At 34.7% G+C, this 24,930-nt stretch overlaps 1 protein-coding gene across 3 annotated transcripts in view; it reads right to left on the bottom strand.

Moving 5' to 3' along the window:
* Nucleotides 1-13: 13 nt before the first annotated feature.
* Nucleotides 14-24,930, bottom strand: part of LOC116154271 (OX-2 membrane glycoprotein) — a 31,214-nt gene continuing 6,297 nt past the window's right edge. Inside the window, exons 3-6 of one of the 3 annotated variants that reach the window (XR_004138091.2) lie at nt 24,440-24,739; nt 15,755-15,888; nt 14,470-14,553; nt 14-186 (exon numbers count right to left, since the gene is read on the bottom strand). Coding sequence is in view for 2 of the 3 variants with exons in the window: in XM_031455895.2 (XP_031311755.2) it covers nt 14,514-14,553; nt 15,789-15,888; nt 24,440-24,739 (440 nt within the window). In the remaining variant the exon portion in view is untranslated. The remainder of the gene's footprint in view (nt 187-14,469; nt 14,554-15,754; nt 15,889-24,439; nt 24,740-24,930) is intronic. The other 2 variants (XM_064495466.1, XM_031455895.2) reach the window with 2 other exon arrangements.

The raw sequence follows: 24,930 nt of genomic DNA on the forward strand, positions 1-24,930 counted from the left end.
AACCAAGAAGCACTTTACAAAAAACAAATGTATATTTATTTTTATCCAGAACCAAATTGTATCTTTAAGCCGTCAACGTCGCTCTTTCACCAGTGTGACTGGATTTCTTTTCTGTGAGGCATTTTCTAACACTTGCGTTGATGCTGAGGATTCTTCTTATTTTAACAAGTTCCAGAGTTCTTGGCTCTTAAAAAATAAACAAAGACAAACAGATCAATGAAGTGCTCAATTCCTAAAGCCTTTCCTGTTTGCCCACCAGCACCCCTCTGACAAGGTGCTGGAACAGAGCCTTTACTTAAGGATTCATGGGGCTGTAAATCCCAGGGCTGTAAATAAAAAATGACTGATTTTTTTTTTCAGAAAAACATTAACATAAAGTACACATTGAAAGGACCAAAAGATTCACAGAGTGGCAAACAGGCATTTATAAGAGAAAGCCAACTTAAGGACATATTATAATGAAATGAAGAAGATCAAAGTAAGGAAATCGAAGAGAAAATTCTTAAAGCTTCAAAAATGAGAAGTAGAGACACTGAAGAAAAGAAACAAAGTGACTTTGTCACAAGGCAGTGCTGGATGCAATGAGCTAATTTTCAAAATATTAAAGAAAATCAGCTTTGAATTCCACTTTGCCTTTTATAAATATTGCTACAAAGGTATATTTTAAAAAATACTTTTCACTTTTGATTGTGTTATTCATAGAGGAAAGTGCATACCTCATGAGTACACAGTTTGAATTGCCATAGAGTAAACATGCTTGCATAGCTGTGAGCAGATAAAACCCTGACGGTTCCCAGCCCCACAGAGCCGGTTCCACCCTCTTTGCTCACTCTTCCTGCACTACTGCCTCTGCCACCACCCACTGCTCTCTTACTCTTAGCATCATGAAATAGGCCTGCCTGTTAGTGAACTTGATATAAATGACATCATGGAGTATGTCCTCACTTGTATCTGGGTTCTTTCACTCAACAGTAGATTTGAAAAATTCATCCATGATTTTGCATGTCGCTGTGAGTCATTCATTCTCACTGCTGTATACTATCCCATTCTGTAAACACCACATTTATTTACTACTTTACTGTTACTAGACATTTGTGTGTTTTCCATTTGGGGGTTATTTTTAATAGTGGTGCTATAAACATTTTTATACATGGCTTTTCCTAAACATGTGTACATCATTCTGTTAGATTATTTTTTGTTTTATCTCTTCCTCTTCATTTTTAATCTTTCTCTATTCTTTTCTTTCCCAATTGTGTAGATGATATTTTGTGGGACTTCAATTTTTTAAAACTACTGGAAGACTCTGTCCTAAATTTTAAGAGCAAAATATTACAAAATGACAGGATGAAAAAAGATTTTGTTAAGCATATAAACCTCAGAAAATGTATTATATCAGGACTCTCCTTGAAAACACTTTTGAAAAAAGCATTCTGGAAAAAAGAAAAATGAACCCAGGAGGATGCTACATAGAAAGATATGCAGAAAGGACATATAACTTATCAAAATTTGTAACTGCCTAAAAAAGCAAGATTCCCCCAAATCATGTATCTATAATAAAATAATACAAAAATTCAAACCTACATGGAAGGACATAAGGGTTTAGGTAATAAGATTATGAGAAGTAGGTGAGAATTATGCCAAGATGTATATGCTTAAGAAATAGACATTAAAAAATAAATATAAGTATTATTCTTAGTAAGTTAGGGCAAAGCATCAAAAGAATAGCATAATGTATGACTCAAACTAGAAAAAGAATATTTAACCTAATGAAAGACAGCACAGGAGAAAATAGAAAAATATTACCAAAATGACATATAAAGGTAAAAATTAAATGGAAAAAAATGCCCTATTAGTAACTATGACACGTATGAATAAGGTGAAAACACAAAAGATAGAGACTTGGGATACAGATGAGTGAACCAAAGAGGGGAAAAAATTTCCTGCCATCATGGAAAATAAATATTACTTTAAAAATTCTTTGGAAGAAGGGTGAAGGTACAGCTCAGTGGCAGAGTGCATGCCTAGCTGTGGACTTACCATATATGGCTTTTATTATGCTGAGGTTAGTTCCTTCTATACCTACTTTCTGAAGAGTTTTTATCATAAATGGATGTTGAATTTTATCAAAAGCTATTTCTTCATCTGTTGCGATCATAATATGGTTTTTATTCTTCAGTTTGTTATTGTGGTGTATCACACTGGTTGAATTGTAGGTATTGTACCATCTTTACATTCCTGGGATCAATCCTATTTGATCATGGTGCATGATTCTTTTTAAATATTGTTTAATTTAGTTTGCTAATATTTTGTTGAGGAAAGTTGCATTTATGCTCACCAGTGATATTGGCCTATAATTTTCCTTTTTGTGTGATATATTTATCTGGTTTAGGTATCCAGGTGATGCTGTCCTCATAAATGAGTTCAGAAACAAACCGTATTCTGCATTTTTTGAAAAAAATTTGGGGAGGATAAGAGTTAACTCTTCTCTAACTGTTTGATAGAATTCACCTGTGATTTATCTGGTCCTGGTCTTTTGTTTGTTGGGAGTTTTTAAGTTACTGATTTGATTTCCGTACTGGTAATTGGTCTATTCACATTTTCTATTTCTTCCTGGTTTAGTCTTAGGAAAGTGCACATTTCTGAAATTTCTCCATTTCTTCTAGGTTGTCCATTTTATTGGCATATAGTTGCTCGTAGTAGTCTCTTATGATTCTTTGTATTTCTGTGGTGTCAGTCATAACTTCTCTTTCATTTCCAATTTTATTTATTTGGAACACTTCTCTTTTCTTGATGTGTCTGACTAAAGGTTTATCAATTTTGTTTATCTTTTCAAAGAACCAGCAATGAGTTTCATTGATCTTTTCTATTTTTTAAGTCTATTTCATGTATTTCTGCTCTGATCTTTATGACTTCTTTCCCTCTATTAACTTTAGGTCTTGTTTGTTCTTAATTTTCTAGTTCCATTAAGTGTAAGATCAGATTGTTATTTGAGATTTTTCTTGTTCCCTGAGGTACACTCGTATCATTTGAACTCCCCTCTCAGAAAGCTTTGGCTGTGTCCCATATATTTTGTATTATTGTGTTTTCATTTGTCTCCAGATGTTTTTTAAAATTTCTTCTTTGTGATTTAATGATTCGTTGGCTATTTAGTAGCATATTGTTTAGCCTCCATGTGTTTGTGTTTTATGCAATTTTTTTCTTAGAGTTGGTTTTTAGTTTAATAGCCTCAGGGTTAGAAAAGATGCTTCATGTGATTTCAATCTTCTTACACTTACTGCTACTTGAATTCTTCTATGAATTAGCACGTGATCTATCCTGGAGAATGTTCCATATGCACTTGAAAAGAATATGTATTCTGCTGCTTCGGATGGAATGTTCTGTATAGATCTACTAAGTTCACTTGGTCTGAAGTGTTTTTTAAGGCCACTATATCATTATTATTTTTCTGTCTGGACGATCTGTCCATTGATGTAAGTGGGGTGTTAATGTCCCTTACTGTTATTGTATCAGTGTAAATTTCTCCCTTTATGTATGTTACTATTTCCTTTATATATTTAGGTGCTCCTAGGTTGAGTGTATATATGTTTGCAATTGTTACACGTTCCTGTTGGACTGATCCCTTTATCAATGTGTAATGTCCTTCTTTGTGTCTTGTTACATCTTTGTTTCAAAGCCTATTTTGTCTGATACAAGTATCACTTCCCCAGCTTTCTTTTGATTTCCATTTGTGTGGAATACCTTTTCCATCCCCGTACCTTCCGGCTAGTGTATCTTTAGATCTGACATGAGTTTCTTGTAAGTAGCATATATATATGGGCTTTTCTTTTCATTCAGCCACTCTGTCTTATTTTATTTCTTATTTTATTTCTCTGTCTTATTTTATTTCTTATTTTTTATTGAAGTTTAATCGATTTACAATGTCAGTTTCAGGTGTACAGCAAAGCAATTCAGTTATACATATACATACATATATATTTTTTCAGTTTCTTTTCATTACAGCTTATTACAACTAATTGTGCTATACAGTAGGTCCTTATTGTTTATCTATTTTATATATAATAATGTGTATCTGTTAATCCTAAACTCCTAATCTATCCCTCTCCCCTTTCCTTTTTGATAACCAGTGTTTTTTTTTTTTCTATATCCATGAATCTATTTCTGGTTTGTAAATAAAATTTGTATCATTTCTTTAAAAATTGCACATATAAGTGACATCATATGATAGTATTCTTTCTCTGCCTGGCTTCCTCCACTTAATATGATAGTTTCTGGGCCCATCCATGTTGCTGCAAATGGCATTACTTATTGTTTTGTATGACTCAGTAACATTCCATTATTTCATATATGGAGAGAGACAGAAATATATAGAGATATAGATAGATAGATAGATACCACATCTTTTTTCATTCATCTGGTGATGGACACTTAGGTTGTTTCCATGTCTTGGCTGTTGTAAATAGGGCTGCTGTGAACATTGAGGTGCATGTATCTTTTCCAACTATAGTTTCTCTGGATGTATGCCCAGGAGTGTGATTGCTGGATCATATGGTAAGTGCATTTTTAATTTTTAAAGGAACCTCCATACTGTCCTTCATAGTGGCTGCACCAATTAACATTCAAACCAACAGTGTAGGAGGGTTCCTTTTCTTCACACCCTCTTCAGCATTTATTACTTGAAGATTTTTAGTGATGGCCATTCTGACTGGTGTGAGGTGATACATTATTGTAGTTTTTATTTGCATTTCTCTAATAAATAGCAATATTGAGCATTCTTTCATGTGCCTGCTGGCCATCTGGATGTCTTTGGAGAAATGTCTATTTAGGTCTTCTACCCATTTTTTGATTGGGTTGTTTGGGGTTTTTTATGTTAAGCTACATGAGCTGTTTGTATATTTTGGAAATTAGTCCCTTGTCAGTTGCATCATTTGCAAATATTTTCTCCCATTCTGTAGGTTGTCTTTTTATTTTGTTAATGGTATCTTTAGCTATGCAAAAGCTTTTAAGTTTAATTAGGTCTCATTTGTTTATTTTTACTTTTATTTCCATTACTCTAGAAGCTTGTTTGAAAAAAAATATTGCTGTGATTTATGTCAAACAGTGTTCTGCCTATGTTTTCCTCTAGTTTTATAGTATCCAGTCTTACATTTAGGACTTTAATCCATTTTGAGTTTGTTTTTGTATATGGTGTTAGAGAATGCTCTAATTTCATTCTTTTAGAAGTAGCTGTCTAGTTTTCCCAGCAACATTTATTGAAGAGACTGTCTTTTCTCCATTGTATATTTTTGCCTCCTTTATTATAGATTAATTGACCATAAGTGTGTACGTTTATTTCTGGACTTTCTAACCTGTTCCGTTGATCTGCGTCTCTGTTTTTGTGGCAGTACCATACTGTTTTGATTACTGTAGTTTTGTAGCATGGTCTAAAGTCATGGAGCATGATTCCCCAGCTCCATTCTTCTTTCTCAAGATTGTTTTGTCTATTCAGGGTCTTTTAACATTTTTTGCTCCAGTTCTCTGAAAATGTCATTGGTTATTTTATAGGCATTGCATTGAATCTGTATATTGCCTTGGGTAGTATGGCCATTTTAAAAATATTGATTCTTCCAATCCAAGAACATGGCATTTCATTCCATCTGCTTGTGTCATTTTCAGTGTCTTTCTTCAGTGTCTCGTGGTTTTTGGAGTCAGGTCCTTTGCCTCTTAGTAGGTTTATTCCTAGGTATTTTATTCTTTTTGATGGGTGGTGAATGGAATCATTTCCTTAATTTCTTTTTTATGCTATTTTGTTCTTAGTGAATAGAAATGCAACTGACTTATGTGTATTGATTTTGTATCCCGCAACTTTACCAAATTCATTGATGAGCTATAGTACTTTTTTGGTAGCATCTTTAGGATTTTCTATGTATAGTATCATGTTATTTGTAAACAGGGACAATTTTACTTCTTCTTTTCCAATTTGGATTCCTTTTTTTTTTTTTTTTCTTTTTCTTCTCATACTGCTATGGCTAGGACTTCCAAAAGTACGTTGAATGAAAGTGGTGAGAGTGGGCATTCCTGTCTTGTTCCAGATCTTAGAGGAAATGCTTTCAGCTTTTCCCCACTGAGTATGATGTTAGCTTATGGCCTTTATTATTTTAAGGTATGTTCCCTCTATGCCCACTTTATGAAGAGTCTTTATCATAAATGGATGCTGAATTTTATCAAAAGCTTCTTCTGCATCAATTGAGATGATCATATGGTTTTTATTCTTCAGTTTGTTAATATAATGTATCACATTGATTGATTTGTGGATACTGAATCATCCTTACCTGTCTGAGATAAATCTCACTTGATTTGGTGTATGATCCTTTTAATGCTTTATATATTTCTATTTCCTATTATATTCTTGAGGATTTTTGCATCTATATTCATAAGTGATATTGGCCTGTAATTTTCTTTATTTGTGTGTGATATCTTTGTCTGATTTTGGTCTCAGGATGATGGTGGCCTCATAGAATGAATTTGGAAGTGTTCATTCCTCTGCAATTTCTTGGAATAGTTTCAGAAGGATAGGTGTTAACCTTTCTCTAAATGTTTTGTATAATTCACCTGTGAAGTCATCTGGTCCTGCAGTTTATTGGGAGTTTTAAAATTACTGATTTGATTTCTGTACTGGTAATTGGTCTATTCATATTTTCTATTTCTTCTGGTTTAGTCTTGGCAAATTGTACCTTTCTAAGAAATTGTTACATTTCTCAACCTTGAAGAAATGGCCCTTTGTATGAGCTATCATATGCATCCCAGCAGTGCACTCAAGGACCAGGGTTCAGCTGGTCCCAGGGTAGAGTCTGGCCTGCATTTGTGGACGCCTTCCACAGGCTGTGGGATTGTTGTTTTCTTACTTCTGGTATCTGCCCCTTGGTAGGTGAAGCTGGACTAGAGGCTTGTGCAGGCCTGGCAGGAGGGGTTGGTGCTTGCCCACTGGTGAGTGGGCCCAGAGGTCCAACATCAAGAGAAGAAGTCTGCAGAGCATTTGTTTTTGAAGACCACCTGGGCTTAATTGCAGGAGCTCCATAGGATAGGGGGAAACAGAGACTTCACTCTCTTGGATCACACACAGAATCTCACATGCACTGGGACCAGGGGAAGAGACAGTGATTTCATAGGAACCTGGGCTAGACCTGCCTGCTGGTTTTTGGAAGGTCTCCTGAGAGGTGAGTGTGGCTGTGGCTCCCCCTTGGGAAATAAAAGCTGGTGGAGAACATTTGGGGAGTATTCATCTGTATAAGCTTTCCCTGGAGGCTGACATCTGGCTTGGATTATTAGCACCAAGAGCTGGCTCCACTCAACAGCCTGTAGGCTTAAGTACTGGGACACCTCAGGCCAAACGATATACCAGATGGGAACACAGCTCTACCCATCAGCAGACTTCCTGAGCCCACAAATGCCTCTAGATATGCCCCTGGACATAGCCCTGCCCGCTAGAGGGTCAGGACCCAGCTCCACTTATTCAGCTTTTGCTTGTGTATAAATTTTTACTTTCTCCATCACATATGAATGAAAAACGTGATGGGTAGAGTATTATTGTTTGTAGGTTTTTCCTTTCGTCACTTTAAATACATCACACCTGCATTCATTCTAGCCTGCAGAGTTTCTGCTGAAAAGTCAGCAGGAGTTCCTTTGTGTATAACATTTTGCTTTTCCTTGGCTGCTTTTAATATTCTGTCTTTAATTTTTGCCATTTTAAAAACAATGTGTCTCGGTGTAGTCTTCTTTTGGGTTTTTCCTCTTTGGGACTGTCTGTGCAACCTGTACCTGGATATTTGTTCTTTTCCCAGGAGAGGGAAGTTTTCAGCTATTATATCTTCAAATAAGTCTCTGCCACTTTCTCTTGTCCTCCTGGGTTTCTTATCATGAGAATGTTGGTACCCCTGATGTTGTTCCAGAAGTCTTTTAAACTGTCCTCACTTTTTAAAGTTATTTTTTCTTTTTCATGTTCAGCATCAGTGATTTCCACTACTCTGTCTCCTCGTATGCTGACCCATTCCTTTGTGTCATCTAATATGCTGTTGATTCCTTCTAGTGTGTATTTTTTATGTAAGTTATTATATTCTTCAACTTTGTTTAGCTCTTTTTTACATTTTCTAACTTTTTGTCAAACTTATTACTGTGTTCATCCATTCTTCTCTCAAATTCATTGAGCATCTTCATGATTATTACCTTGAACTCTTATTAGGTAGATTTCCTATCTCCACTTTGCTTAGCTTTTCTTCTAAGTTATTATCCTGTTCCTTCATTTTGAATATATTCCTTTGTCATTTCATTTTTCCTGATTTTCTGTTTTTATGTTTATGTATTAGGTATGTTTGTTACATTTACAGATCTTGGAAAAGTGGCCTAATGTAGAAGATGTTTTATGGTGCCCTGCAGCATACTCCCTTCTGTTAAACAGAGGTATATGCTCTAGGGATGCCTCTAGGTGAACTGCATAGGCCCTTTAATTGTGGCAGGACTGGCTACAGTGGGTCACTGGTAAGAATGGCTGGCCCCTTGCCTAGTTGATTGTCAGGCCCTGCCTAGTGTAGTGTCTGCCAGACAGACACTGGTGGGTGGAGCCACGTCCCGGAACTGGTGCCAGCCTATTGATTAGTGGGTTTGTGTCTTATTGCAGATAACTGTGGTATTCAGGAGGTCCTGGGGATAGTGCTGGCCCACTGATGGGCAGGACTGGAGCCTAGGAGGTCCTGTGGATGATGCCTGTCCACCACTGGGCAGGGCCAGTTCCCAGTGCAGCTGTCTGCAGAGGTCTCTTAGTTAATGGGTTGATTTTTGCCTGCTGGTGGGTGGGACTGGGTTCTGGTATGTCTGACTGTGGTGGCCTGGGGTTCTCAGGGCTGGTGCCTACCCACTGTTGGGTGAGACCAAGTCCCAGGACTGGTGCTGACCCACTGGTGGGCAGGGTCAGGTCTCGCCAGCATCTGTGTCCTCAGGGTGAGTGCCAGTTGCCTCCTGCCTCTTCAGGAAGCTCTACAAGATCAGCAAATGAGTCTGACCCAGGCTCCTTTCAATTACTGCTTCTGCCTTGGGTCTCTGAGTGTGTGAGATTTTGTGTGTGCCCTTTAAGAGTGGAATCTCTCTTTCCTACAGCTTTCTGGCTCTCCTGAATGCATGCCCCACTGGCCTTCAAAGCCAGATGTTCTGGGGACTCGTCTTCCCAGTGAAAAACCCCCAGGCAGGGGAGTTTGATGTGGGGTGGACCCCTGGTTCCTTGGGTGTAACCTCTGCAATTATGATTATCCTCCTGTTTGTGGGTCCACGTAACTGGAGGTGTAGTCTTGACTATACTGCGTCTCCCATCCTCTTACCACCTTATTGTGATTCCATCTGTATATCTTTAGCTGTAGAAGATCTTTTTTTGCTAGTTTTTAGTTGTCCTTATTTATAATTGCCCTGTAAATCATTGTAATTTTGGTGTGCCTATGGGCAGAGGTTTGCTCAGGGTCTCCCTACTCCACCATCTTGACAAAGTCCAAGCCTGTAAGAGGCTTTTAATGTGCTGTTGAATTCAATTTCCTGTTGAGGATTTTTACATATATATATATATATATATATATATATATATATATATATATATATATATATATATATATATATATATATATTAGGATATTGGCCAGTAGTTTTTCTTTTCTTGTGATGTCTTTGTCTGGCTTTGCTATCAAGGTAAAGCTGACCTAGTAAAATGAGTTTGGAACTGATGCCTCCTTCTCAATTTCTTGAAAGAGCTTGAGAAGCCCTAGTATTAATTCTTGTTTAAATGCTTGGTGGGATTCTGTAGTGAAGCCATCTAGTCCTGGACTTCCCTTTGTTCAGAGGTTTTCGGTTACTGATTCAGTCTCCATACTGGTTATATTTCTGTTCAGACTTTCTACTTCTTCATGATTTAGTTTTGATAGGTTGTATGTTACTAGGAATTTATCTATTTCTTCTAGGTTATCCAGTTTGTTGGCATATAATTTTTCATAGCAGTCTCTTACGATATTTTTTATTTCTGTGCATCAGTCATAATGTCTATTCTTTCATTTTTTATTTAATTTATTTGAGTCTTCTCTCTTTTTTTGTTAGTCTAGTTAATGGTTTATCAATTTTATCTTTTCAAAAACGAACTCTTAGTCTAGTTGATTTTTTCTATTTTCTATTTTATTTAATCTTTGTAACTTCCTTCCTTCACCTAACTCTTGACTCAGTTTTTTGCTTCTTTTTATAGCTCCTTAAGAAGTAGCATTAGGTTTTTTGTGCAATTCCTATCAAAATTCCCATAGCATTTTTTACAATAGAAAAACAATTCTATAATCCATATGGAACACAGAAAGCCCACAAATAGCCAAATCAGCCTTGAGAAAGAAGAATGAAGCTGGAGGTATCACACTTCTTGATTTCAGAATATAGTACAAGGTTACAGTAATCAAAATAGCTTGGAACTAGCATGAAGAGAGACATACGGATCAATGGAATAGAATAGAGAACTCAGAATTAAATCTACACTATACAGTCAACCGATCTTTGACAAGGTGCCAAGACACATAATGGGGAAAGGACTGTCTCTTGAACAAATGATGTTGTGAAAACTGGATATCCACATGCAAAAGGATACAACTGGACCTTTATTTTACATCATACAGAAAAATAAACTCAAAATGAATTAAAAACTTAAATGTCAGAGTTTAAACTGTTAAACTCCTAGAAAACTCCTAGGGAAAAAACTTCATGACATTGGTCTTGGCAATGACTTCATGGAAATGACACCAAAAGTACAGGCCACAAAAACAAAAATAGACAAGCAGGACTATATTAAGCTAAAAAACTTCTGCACAATGAAGGAAAAAATCAGCAGCGTAAGGGCCAACCTACAGAACAAGAGAAATACTTCCAGAGGTCTTTAAGAGTCATAAAACCCATCACAAGCATGCAAATGTTGGTTTCTCGCTGTACTAATGACATTTAAAACCATAGCCTATTCATGTGTTTTCCAGTTATGGAACAGGAAACAATCACTCAGGTACACAGGCAAGTAGCTCTAGGATGGCGACAGCATTTGGTCACTCTCAGGGTTTGTCCTCCTTCTGAATCTCAGAGGTCTTGTAGCAGCCCTGAAGTGCTTGCACATGGGACTGTTCTAAGCCTTATTTCTTCCGGTTACAGTCACATCATTTGGCCTAATAAGTTTCTAAAACTAGTTTCTATTTTATTTAGGGCAAGTTTCCAAGTGTGTTTTTAAATTAATCAGTGCTAGTAATAAAAGATAACATGATCCTGAGAAAAATTATTTCAGACCATGTATCTGATGAGGGTTATCACCAAAATATATTTAAAAATTACTAAAACTCAGTAGCAAAAAAAACCCTATAACCCAACAAACAAATAGGCTAAGGATTTGAACAGATATTTCTTCAAAGAAGATATAAATGGCCAACAAGTATATGAAAACATACTCAATGACACTAATTATCAGGGAAATGAAGATCAATACCACAGTGAGATATGACCTGGCATCTGTCAGCATGGCTATTATCAAAAAACGAAACACAACAAGTGTTGATGAGAATGTGGAGAAGTTGGAACACTTGTTTGCTGCTGGTGGGAATGCAAAATGGTATGGCCACTATGGAAAACACCATGGAGGTTTCTCAAAAAATTTAAAATTGAACTATATATAATCCAATCCCACTTCTGGGTATTTATGCAAAAAAAATTGAAATCAGGATCTAAAAGAGATATTAGCACCCTTGTGTTCATTGCAGCACTATGCACATTAGCCAAGGTGTAGAAACAACCTAAATATTCATCCAGAAATGAATGGATAAAGGATATGTGGTATGTACAAACAATGGAATACTATGCAGCCTTAAAAAGAAGGAAATTCTGCAATATGTGACAACATAGCTGAACCTCAAGGGCACTATGCTAAGTAAAATAAGCCAGTCACAAAAGACAGGCGCCGCACGATTGCACTTGTGTGAAGTACCTAAAATAATCGAATTCATAGAATCAGAGAGTGAAATGGTAGTTGCCAGGGGCTGAGGAGACAGAGAAATGGGGAGTTACTAATCAATGGGCATAAGTTAAGCAACTTACAAACAAGTTCTAGAGATCTGCTCCACGTTGTACTGATAATCAACAATACTACATCATATGCTTAAAAAATTTTGTTAAGAGGATAGAGCTCATGTTAAATGTTCTTACCCCAACAAACTAAAAAATAGAAGTAAGAGGATAAAAAATTATGAGAAATTGAAAACTGAATAAGCCAACAATTTTGAAAGGAACTCAGTTGAAATGAAAGAATTCTACTACCAAAACATCCATAAATCCAGATGGTTGTTAAGGAAAAGAAATCGCTCTCGTACATATTTCTAAAAGAAGAAATACTAAATGACTAAACCCTTTCTTTGAGGCTAGTGTTAATTTCAAAACCTAATTTGTAATCTTTATTTTAAAGCCAAAAAATAAAACTATAGTCGTGTTTTACTTATAAAGTGGAAAAAAAATCCCAGAATAGTTTAGCACTAGAAAATCTGTCAATGTAATTTATCATATTAGTGGACTGCTTTGGAAAATTCGTATCATTGTCTTAACAGGTACAAAAAATTATTTCTTAAGTTCAACAACCTATATATGATAAAACCACAGAAAATGGAAATAATGAAACATCTCCTAAACTTGATAATGTGCTTAACAGCCAAAAACTGTAGCAAATATCATACTTAGATAAATTTTAGACATGGTCTTTAAATTCAGAAATGTTTTAAAGCAAAAATGTCATTATGTGCAAGACAGATGGTTATTTACAGGGAAAATCATTAGATCAACAGAAAAGCTTTGAATAAATAGAGTTTAGCAAGGTTTCCAGCTACAGGTTAACTTCAAAATCCATAACTGTTCCTAAACCACTAATAATCAGCTAGAAAATTTCATTTAAAAATGATACCATTCATTATAGTGAACAGATTAAAAGTACCAGGGAATTAACTTAACAAAAATTACATAAACCCTGCAGAAAGAAAATTTTTAAATTTTCCTGAAAGGCGTCCATGAATAAATGGATGACATATTTATAGGTGGAGCAAATTACACTGTAAAGATATCGATACTTCCAAAATTAAATTAATCTAAAAATTCAATGTAGGACTAACCAAAATTCCAGCCACATTTTTTAAAGAACTTAGTAAACTTAGTTCATGATGTATGCGTGTGCTTGTGCATCTCTGAATTGAAATATCAAGTTAAGAAAGAAAAGAGGGAAATCTCTCCCTATCACATTTTAACACATAACAAAAAGTCGTCGAAATAAAAACTATATGCATTTAAAAAAAAAACAAAAAATTAAACAATGGAACAAAAGTTCCACCTGAGAGAGATGGAAATGGAGTTCATAAGTAAGAGAAGGGAAGAACAGATTGTATAGAAGCTGATGGTGGGAAATCTGAATCATTATATAACAACATTTAATACTATATATCAAGTCTACATTATGTACAAAGGTTTAAATACCTATATATAAAATAGAAAAAATAGGAAGCTAATAAATATGATTATATTTTTGTGAATTTAGGTGAATGAGGACTTCTTAAATAAGATCCCAAACTCAAACTATTGGGTGAAAAAATGTGGATTTAACAACATCAAAACATTAAAGACTTCTTTTAATGATAAAACTGAGAAATTTAATGGAGTTATGCAAAATAGGGAGAAGTAATCGGTATCTAGTACATAAAGGATCTAGGATATAAAGAATTTCGGCAAATACAGACAGAGATCATATGAAGATGTAGACAACAACATTACAGAAACAGACTTGCAGACATAGTAAACAATCTTATGGTTACTGGGTGACAGGAGGTGGGAAGGGATAAATTTGGGAGTTTGAGATTTGCAAATGTTAGGCACTATATATAAAAATAGATTCTAAAAATTCCTTCTGTATAGCACAGGGGACCATACTCAATATCTTGTAATAACCCTTAATAAGAAAGAATATGAAAAGGAATATATGTATGTATATGCATGACTGGGACAGTATGCTGTACACCAGAAACTGACACATTATAACTAATTGTACTTCAATTAAAAAAAAAAAAAGAATGTTACAGAAGAGGAAACCTGAATGGTTAACAATACATAAGACATGCTCATACTTAATAATCAGAAAAAAATCCCGTAAGTCAAAGCAGTCATTAAACTGGTAACAGTGGGAGAAGTGAATAGACAGTGAATCAGGGAATGAGTAGAAACATTCAAAGACATTAATATTAATATAACCTTATCTGAAAGCAGTAATTCATGAAACTGGATATGTAAACAATCTTTTTCTTCCATTTATTTTTAAAATAATGATTGCTGCTACCAAATGGAAGATTTAATATGGAAGGTTAGTTGTCTTAAATTTGAAGTATATACAATGACAACAAAAATTACGCATCTTCCAATTACCTGTGCTCATTCGGGTGTGTGGCTCATTCGGGTGTCCAGTTAGGTTATCTCAGGTGGAGCGTGTTTTGAAGCACATTCTCTGACCTACAGATATAATGACAGTAATGGATCCATTGTTGAATCAGCCCAAACCCTCCCCCAAATGGAGTCCATTGTAAGAGCATGTGCTCTGAATTAAAAATTGAGAGATTGAAGCTCTCCTGACAGACAAAATATCTTTTCAATAATATTTTTGATCACTGATTTTTAATAATGTTTTGATATGATTTATAAATTTCCTGGAGAAATTTCCTACTATACTCCCAAATTTATAACTCTGGCCCTTATCATCTCTGTAAATTTCAGGTACTTAAATCTGGTTCCTTGTACTCCTTGGTTTTAAGTACTTCAATGGATTGATATTGCAGATAGTTAAAAGCCCAAATGCCTGTCCAGGACTGTGGGCCTTATCTGTTCTGGCCCCCATTCCTATTTTTTGAAGTATTATTCTATACTTCAAAAGGTTACACTGACCTTCTCATTTTTCTTGGGGCACACCAAGCTCATTCCCACTGAAGGACCTATACTAACTCCTTTTTTTGCGTGGAATGCTCTGCCAAGAACTTTACTCATGACTTTTTTCTGACCTAGTTCTCAGTTTAAATGTCATCTCCCCAAAGAGATCACTCAACATCAATTAGCCCCATGATCTTTTTCAATTATATCATTCTGCTTTGTTTTCTAAATAGTACTTATCACTACCCAGTATTTCCTTCTATCTTTTCTTGACTACCCCTCCCCACTGGGACATTAGCTTCTGATGGCAAAGAACTTGTCTGTTTCAGTTGTGTCTCTGTCTCTCACACTGGGAACAATGCAATACATAGACCCTCAGGAAGTATTTGTTAAATCACTGAATGGATATTTCATTATACTAGTCCTGTAAAGTAGGACCACTGTCATCTTACTGTGGCTCTGTCAGGTAGATTTATCTCAAACTTCCAACCTCAGGCTTTTTTTTACCACCCAGTAGTCCTCCTCCCACCAGTTGTCTGAAGTCTATATGCTCTCTCTTGTCAAAATCTGTCCTCAAGAAAGAATCTTAAACTCAATTTACCAAAAGCATGAATGATTACTAACACCCTACCTTTGTAACAATCCCAAGTAGAGTATCATCTTAATAAGGATAAATCCTTGACTGCAAAATCACCAAGGATATGGAAAAGAGTTTTCCATGATTCTTTTTATGATCCAGAGCCCTTGGGTTATTTTTTTCCAGATTTGAAACTAGCCTGATTTTACTCACCTTCTCTATCAGGACAGGTAGTAATAAAACTTACTTTTTCTTTCTCAGAACAATACAGATGATAAATGAAATACATAGAAAAATTATAAGCACACCAACTATATGCAGCCGAGTATAAGAAGAACGAGCAGAACCTGAAAAACACAAATCAGAAACACATTCTTTGGGACCATACCTCTTTTTATACACTGTACTGTCATTTTGGTACCTTTGAACTGCAATGCCCTTGATTTACCATTGCCTTGTTGACATTCAAATCGATACTATTAGATTACTTGCCATACTGAATTTTATAAAAGAATATACTAATCTGCATTCAAATCAAAGACAGATAACATTTATTATCATCCTACCATTCTCAAGAATTAACAAATGGTATAGCCATTTAAATATTCACTTAGATATAATCACATAAACATGATTAAGCAAAATGTAATACATTCACTTGATGAAATATTATTCAATTACTAAAATGAAATTTCCAAAGATTCCGTAATACCCTCAGAAAATAAATTTATAATAATAATTAGTATTTAAGATTAATAGTCTAAGCAATGTGATAAGCATTTTATAAAGATTATGTAGGGGAGCAATATTTGCCACCCCAATATATGTCTCTTTGACATAAAGATTATTTTAGACTGATTGTAAGAAGCTGCAAACACAGGACAAACACTGAAAATCAAGTAGAACTTACCCTTTTTGTAACAGACATGTTCATGTATATAAGAGAAATCTCCATTTGTTCCAGGAGGAGGTGGATGACCCTAAATCTCTAGAAACTTGTCAATTGAGGAGGCAAAATTTAAATCTACATAATAAACTTACCCTTGTTTATAGTGCTTTTCCTGGTAACCTCCCATAACTAACTCCCCACCCCACCATCTTCTTTTGTCTTTAGCTGAAGATGGTACTTTACATGATGTCTTCAGTCCTTTCAAAGACCTGCTCAGTTTTCTTGGGTATCTCCCATGTATACATGTTACTAAACTTTTGTTTGTTTTTGTCCTGTTAATCTGTCATACAATTTTAATTATTAGACTCACCAAAGAACCTAAAAGGGAAGAAAGGAATACTTTTTCAACCTCTTCATTTTTTTATTAAAGTATATTCAGTTTACAATGTTGTGTCAGTTTCTGGTGTACAGCATAATGTTTCAGTCATACATATATATGTATATATACTCCTTTTCATATTCTTTTTCGTTATAGGTTACTACAAGATATTGAACATAGTTCCCTGTGCTATACAGAAGAAACTCGTTGTTTATCTATTTTATATATAGTAATTAGTGTCTGCAAACCTCAAACTCCCAATTTATCCCTTCCCACTCCCTTTCCCCCTGGTAACTATAAGTTTGTTTTCTATGTGAGTCTGTTTCTGGCTTGTAAATAAGTTTATTTATGTCCTTTTTTCAGGTTCCACATGAGTGATATTACAGCATTTTTCTTTCTCTTTCTGGCTTACTTCACTGAGAATGAAGATGATCTCCAGGTTGATCCATGTTGCTGCAAATGGCATTATTTCATTCTTTTTTATAGCTGGGTAGTACTCCATTGTATATATATACCACAACTTCTCTATCCCATCACCTTTTGATGGACATTTAGGTTGCTTCCATGTCTTGTCTATCGTAAATAGTGCTGCTATGAACATTGGGGACACCCCTCCAATTGTTTACATCAACTAGGTGAGCACAGTTATTTGGTACAAATGGCAAAATGGAGGCATTGAAATGTAAGAAAATTGCCCAAAACTACAGTGATTAGGTGACAAAACTGGGGAGCAAGTGCTGTTCTGTCTGATTCTAGGGTCTGTACTCTTAAGTAAAACACAAATTGTAAAATTTTGAGTATCAACACTTTTACAGTAGCTATTTTGACCACAATGTTTTTAAATTGCATTATAAACTTCACTTCTTTCTATGTAGACTTCTGAACATAATGTTATCTTTTGTTGCAATTTAAACTTAACAAAGGCCATTTTTTATGATTATCAATGGTATTTCTTAAATGTAATATAAAAATGAACCTAAACTTTGTGGATAGACTTTTAGGAAATTTGCACTTATATTAAATTGCATGAACTACTGTGCATTTTACATTCTTAGGTCTTCTCGTGATTGGCTGTTTTTGTCCTCTTTCTGATTGTCAGATTGATGTCATTTTTCTGCTCATTGTAAACTCTCATTCCTTTTTAATTTGCTGCTTTAATTTTCCAGTACCATTGAAGGAAAAGAGAAATCCTTGTTAGCAATTACTTCTTCCCTGAAATACTACTAGAAAGTCTATGTGTTTTAGTTGAGGAACGTTGTGCCATTTATTTTTGACTGTTCAGCTATCACTTTGTCTCAGTTTCTAGTTTTAACTATGTTCTTTTTTCAATGAGATGCTACATAGCTCATTCAAAGTTGGTGGAGGAAGCTAAATGGGAAGAATTTGGCATGAAAATATGAACACAGCTCTGAAGTCAATGGCAACAGAACACAGAGGAAAAAACTCTATACAAGGTTTCAGCAGAATCACTGATTTATACCACAAATACTTGTTACAAAACTAAGCAAGGAGAAGTCCTCTTCTGAACTGATGTTACTTTTTACAGACATTTATATCTCAGTGAGAAGTGAAATTAACCAGAATAATCTACCCAATAGTTTGATGGGTGATACATGTGCTATTCAATTGGCATAATTCATTCTCATAATTTGGGGAAATTTACTAGGAAACAAAAAAATGCTGATTAACTCCAGTTTCAAGAGATACATGTAACAAAAATAGTTATTTCTACTCTTTCCTGAGGCTCCATGAAAATAATAGTAACAAAAATAAAATGATTAAACGAAAAATAACAAACAGAAGAGAGATCTTCATTAGCAAAAGGTTTAAACAAACTTATGAAAGATGTAAAAAGCATAGAGGAATGGCCTATAAAGGTGCAGGATGAAAGTCACTGCAGGCTCGGCTACGTACAAAGGAGACTATATGAGCAGAGAGAGCCTGGAGAGCCTGGAAAGGCTCAGGATTCAGAAGATAAAGAGAGGAAGAGTGAATCACAGAATAAAAGTTGCAGTCAAAAGCATCCACTTCCATATCCCAAAGCACAACTTTGGACAGACAAATGTTTACCCCTCAGGCAAAAAACATGGAGGGAAAGTAATTTACTTAACATATGGGAATAACTAGGCACCAGAGTAAAAGGCCTCCACATTCTGGCTTTTAGAGTCTCCTGGCTAATTGCTGCCTGTTCTCTTCAGCAGCCAACTACAGGATTGTTGGATCTTTTTCTTTAAGGAAAATTAATCTCTTCACAAGACACAATAAACCAAATAAAGAGTCTGTAAACTTTCAGTCAAGGCTCAGAGGACTTTGAAGGTAGACTGTAATCAAAGTGAGAAATACTGAGTAAAAGAAACATAAAATTAAAATGATGGTAGTGGAGGTGAGGAGGGGATTGGTGGAGATAACAAACGGGATGATTTAAAATAACTTTAATTTGTGACATTAATTTTAAATTGTAAAGGCAGTTCAGAATTATAAACCTGATTGTCAAAAGAAGGAAAACTGAATGAAAGAGTTTGAAGACAAATTTTAGAAAATCTCCCAGATAGCTTAAAGAAAAGAAAAAGAGATATAAATATTAAATAATAAAATAATATAAAATCCAATCTACATGTTTTATTGCCCACTTAATCGAGGTTTATCAAAAGAGAATGTTAAATGAACAGGGGGAAATTCTCAAGGAAATGAGGAAATATTCAGAGTTGAAGGATTGGAGTCTCCAGATTGAATGAACTCACCAAATACCCATCACATCAAAGATTAAAAAAAAAGACAACTAAAAATAGCACTAGGAAGTTTCAAAACTCGAACAATAAAGAGAAGATACTATGTTACCAAAGAGAAGATACAATAATATTTACTATTGCAATTTTCAGATTGACATTTGACTTCTCATCAATAACAATGGATGGTCAAGGCAGTGGAAAAATACTCTAGAAGTTATGAGGAAAGAAGGATGATTAAACTAAAGTCGTATAAAGAGCAAGCTGTCAATCACATGTAAAAGCATTATAAGACTGTAGGATATATCCTGTGGCCTGTTAGCATGACCACCAGACTCACTAAGAAAATCACTGGTTGTTCTAATTCTAAGCATTGAGTTGAACCAGGTTGCATAGCCTGGAGAGGCTGAAAATAATGAAAGAGAGTGGTTTGTGTTGACCTGAGTGTATTATGCTTTACAATAGTCTCATTTTGTGTTAGTCATCATTTTGTGCTTTACTTAGATTAATCCAGAGATTGCTTAATTCAGAGATTGATGAGATGTCCTAGGCCTAAATAAGGTTATGTTTAGCCCATCTGGACTGCTTACTAAAGTGCTCATTCCAACCATCTTGTAGTTGGCTATTTGCAAACTGTTAGATTTCCAAAAACTGTGATGTCTCCTTCACTCATTTAAACTTTATGATTCAACATCATGGAAGGCTAGTGATGCTTTTTGGGTCTTGGTGAATGTGACAGATTATGGAGATATTTTAACCTTTTCATCATTATAAAAAACAAAAATATGAATTATGTAAAGTTATCTTAATAAAACAGGATATCTTCTTACAAAACTGACATTTAATATTGTCACCCACCCATAGCAATTTTATGAAAGCTATCAAGATATAAAACTGAAAATTAAACACCTTAAGTTCAATTGCAGGCTGTCCTATCAAATCAGATTCTGAAAAAGTCATTAGCTTGTGCTTTCTGCAGAAGATACGCTGAAGTACTATAGTCTAGTTTCTAAAATGATCTGTAATAAAGTAGTTGCCTTCTCAATGAGTATTCTGGAAAAAGAAAATATTTCACTCTCATTTTAACGTCTAGAAATTGAAGTGTTATTATCTGAATACTAAACACTTACAGTGTGATTAGTATTAGCTAGCTGGTCTACTCCGATATTATTAAGCTGATTTGCAGAAGTTGATATCTCCCTTGAAGAATGTTGCTAATCCCTTTGCTGTATATTTTGATGTTCTTTAGATAAATAAATTTTGTTTGATTTGCCCAAGTGATGTCTGTCAATCCTTCAGTTCATATTTAATATTGAAATTTGTTGCAACTCTGTTCATGCATATTGGAGTCTGAAGTGGGAGAGACACAAAAACCCTAGACTCATTATACCTAAATCCTTCAGGGAAATCATTAAGGTAATTTGAAAAAGAGAGAGAGGAAATATATTGTTTAAGCCATTACATCTTCTGATAATATGTGATTTGAAAAAGCTAAGGCTTTAACAGAAGAGGGTATGTTTCAGCAAAATATGTACATGTGTTTGTTAACTTCCAGAAATCTGAGATGTAGCCCACTAGTTTGAAAAACCATCCAGAAATAAAGGTCAAGGGATGAGACTTAAAATGCCTTAGGCTATGATTTAAGACTTAAGTTAAAATATATGGAATGTTATGAAAAGATGCTCAATATAGTTAATTATCAGAGAAATGCAAATCAAAACTGCTATGAGGTATCACTTCACACTGGTCGGAGTAGCCATTGTTAAAAAGTCCACAAACAATAAATGCTGGAGAGGGTGTGGGGAAAAGGGAACCCTCCTACACTGTTGGTGAAAATATTATTTGGTGCAGCCACCATGGACAAAAGTATGGAGATTTCTTAAAAAACTGAAAATAGAGTTACCATATGATCCAGCAATCCCATTCCTGGGCATATATCCTGAGAAAACGGCAATTGGAAAAGATACATGCACCCCAATTTTCATAGCAGCACTGTTTACAATAGCCAAGACATAGAAGCAATCTAAATGTCCATAGATAGATGAATGGATAAAGAAGTTGTGGTGTATATATATATATATATAGTGCTATAATATATCACATACATATACACAATGAAATACTACTCAGCCATTAAAAAGAATATATACACAATAATATATACAATGAAATACTACTTAACCATAAAAAAGAATGAAATAATGCCATTTGCAGCAACATGGATGGACTAGAGATTGTCATACTAAGTGAAGTAAGTCAGACAGTGAAAAACAAATAATCACATGATATCACTTATATGTGGAATCTAAAAAAATGAGACAAATGAATTTATTTACAAAACAGAAACACATTCAAAGGTAGAAAACAAACTTATGGTTACCAAAAGGGAAAGGAGGGAAGGGATAAATTAGGAGTTTAGGGTTAGCAAATACAAACTACTATACATAATATAAATAAATAACAAAGTCTTAAAGTATAGCACAGGGAACTATATTCAATATGATGTAATAACCTATAATAAAAAAGAATATGTATATATATGTACGACTGTATGCTGTATGCCAGAAACTAACACAAAGCTGTAAATCAACTTAACTTCATTTAAAAAGTATATAGTATTTTGAAGGTAAGGATGACACAACTATAGGCTTAACTGTCTGAAGCTCTGTGACAACCCAGAGAAATGTTATTTCTTTATCAGATGCATGGAATCATTTCTTTGCATCTCCTAGTAACTCATTAGGATATTTAAGTGGGATACTTCATGGCAAGATAGTCACCAAAACTCTAGGCTTCTATAAAGGAATGAGAGCACTTGCTCTAAAATGTAGAGAAGGCATGACTGCCTTGGGTCCCTTGTTTAAACAGAAAGGAGAGAGTACATTATTCTTTGACACTAGAAAATGGTAAAGATTGTTTGGTTTGTCATTGGACCTTCAGCCACAAGATCCAATGTATTCTTGTCCTAACTCAAAAGGAAAAGTTGGAAGGGAGGTGAAAAGAGAAAATCCAGCTCTTTGCAATTTGGAATAAAGTTGAGAATTTGGCATGTTTGCTCTGAAAGGAGGAACTGATCAAATTCCCAGGTATTAAAAAGTGGGAAAAGCCCTCAAAGTTAGTGGAAGTTTCATAATAGGAAGCTTTGTTAGCCTTGTCTTAATAATGGTCAAATGATATTCCCTAATTATATTAGATTTAACCTTATAAAATAACTAATTTTATAGATAAAAAGATTGAAATATTATCAATATCACATGGTTCAACCTAATATTATTACAGACACAGCTATTAAAAGAACTCCTTATGAGTGACTTCAATGGTTATCCACTGAATTAAACAAATGATGACAGTCACATACAGTGACTGGTATGGTTAGTTGGCCCTCCAAAGAACAAAATTTGTGAGCCTTGAAACTAACAAAAATTGGATAAAAAGAACTGATAAACTTAAGAGAAAAATTATTATTTTATTGCCTATGGAAAACATAATATAAAAATAGACTAATTTATAGTTAATACCATAGAACAATGACTATCATTATCTGTGATATAGTGATGTGATATTATCATAGATTAAGAGGTAAGCAGGATTCACCCACCATAACTGACATCTAAACTTATTCTGTAGTATTTACTCAAACATAAAGGTATCCAGAAAGTGTGGGGAAATGCTAGAATGTGAGTAGAATGTCTACTTTTCTTCAGGAGGCGGATATCTTCTGGAGGAAGAGATGGAAACTCTAGCTGGCAGATAAGCCAGGAGCTCTTCTCTATTTCTATACAATATATTTAAGACTATGTAATGAGGGCAGGAAACTGGGCTTTCTCACATCTAGAAACTGGGGTCAAAGCACATTAATTTCTGAACATGATGACAAGAGCTCTGTTGACAATGAAGCTATGGAAATGCAGTTGTAAAAGATGAAAAGGTAATAGCTCGTATAAAATTAGATAATAAGATAGGATTTTAAGGATGCGTAATTTCCAAGTCAACCACTTAAAGATGGATATAGAAATGTATAGTTAACCAACTATCAGAGGAGGGGAAATGAAATAAAAATAAATAATTAATCCACAGGAATTCAAGAAGAGAAAAAAAAAAAAGACATAAAACTGGTCAGATAATAAATAGTAAGGTGGCGAATTAAAACCCAAATACATCAGTATTTGTACTGAATATATAGAGATTAAAGGTTCTCATTTTAAAAGATTATTAGGTGGAATATTTAATTATTTAAATTCTACAGAAATGTATATATTTGAATTATTATTTAAATTCTTTAGGGAAGTTATCTGTTTTGAATTATGGCTTTGAAACAGAAGATACCATTGACAAAGCTTGAAAGGAAGATGGGCAAGCAGAAGTGGTAGCTAACAAAGGCTTTCTATGGTGAATGAAAAAGAAAAAAGGTTTAACCATACTGTTGAAAGTTGCAGAGTTTAAGCAGCAAAAGAACTATATTGAGAAGGAAAGGGACTTTATGAAAGGAACAAAAGTTGAAGGAGCCTAATCTTCATTGACTGTAGCAGAAATTTAGGGAAAAATATGTAATGGAGATCAATTAAAAATTTACCATGTAAGTGGGGTATAGCTCAGTAGTAGAGTGTGTGCTTAGCATGCACAAGGTCTTGGGTTCAATCCCTAGTACCTCCATTAAAAAAAATAAAACTAATTACCTCCCCAACAAAAAGAGAAAAAATAAATAATTTTTTTTTAAATTTTGCAGTATAAGAACAGATACCCCTGAAGCAGGGCTGGGGTAGATCCTATCTTCATTATTTGATTCTCTTAACCATGTGGGTGTATTATCCTGATTTATAGTTTTACAAATAGATGGCCACACAAATACTTGTGTGAATTTTAAAGGTGAATATTCCCCACTGTTGGTTATTACTTCTACTTACATTCTTGTTTGACTGTCAGAGGAATGATCTTCTTTTCATTCTTCAGAGGATGATCCATGTGCACAGTCAGGTGTTGGAGTCTGAGGGACCTCACAGTCTCTAAGGAGACGTTATACACTTTAGTGACAGTGACTGTGCCATTGGGGTTCAGAGCAAGGGATTCCTCTGGTGGATTAATCAAGACTTGTAATGGGAAAAGAGATATTTGAGGAGCAGGTTTTCCCACAGCTGAGTAAGTAAATCTAAGAAAATCTTCACAGTCAAGATTGGACTGGAGTTCAGTTCTTAATTCAGATAGAGCTGAGGCAAAAAAGAAAGAGAGAGAGAAACAAAATTAATATAAAAATACGTCATCCTAGATTTCTATGGTGTTAGAGGTGGACTCGCCAATAAATTTTTCTATGAAAATAAAATGTTGAAAACATGTCCATCTCAAATACCTCTCCCCACATTTTTACAAAAGCTCCCAATTCTACCTCCTACACCCACTA

Source organism: Camelus dromedarius, chromosome 2 (assembly GCF_036321535.1).
Source record: "Camelus dromedarius isolate mCamDro1 chromosome 2, mCamDro1.pat, whole genome shotgun sequence".
Lineage (NCBI taxonomy): Eukaryota > Metazoa > Chordata > Mammalia > Artiodactyla > Camelidae > Camelus > Camelus dromedarius.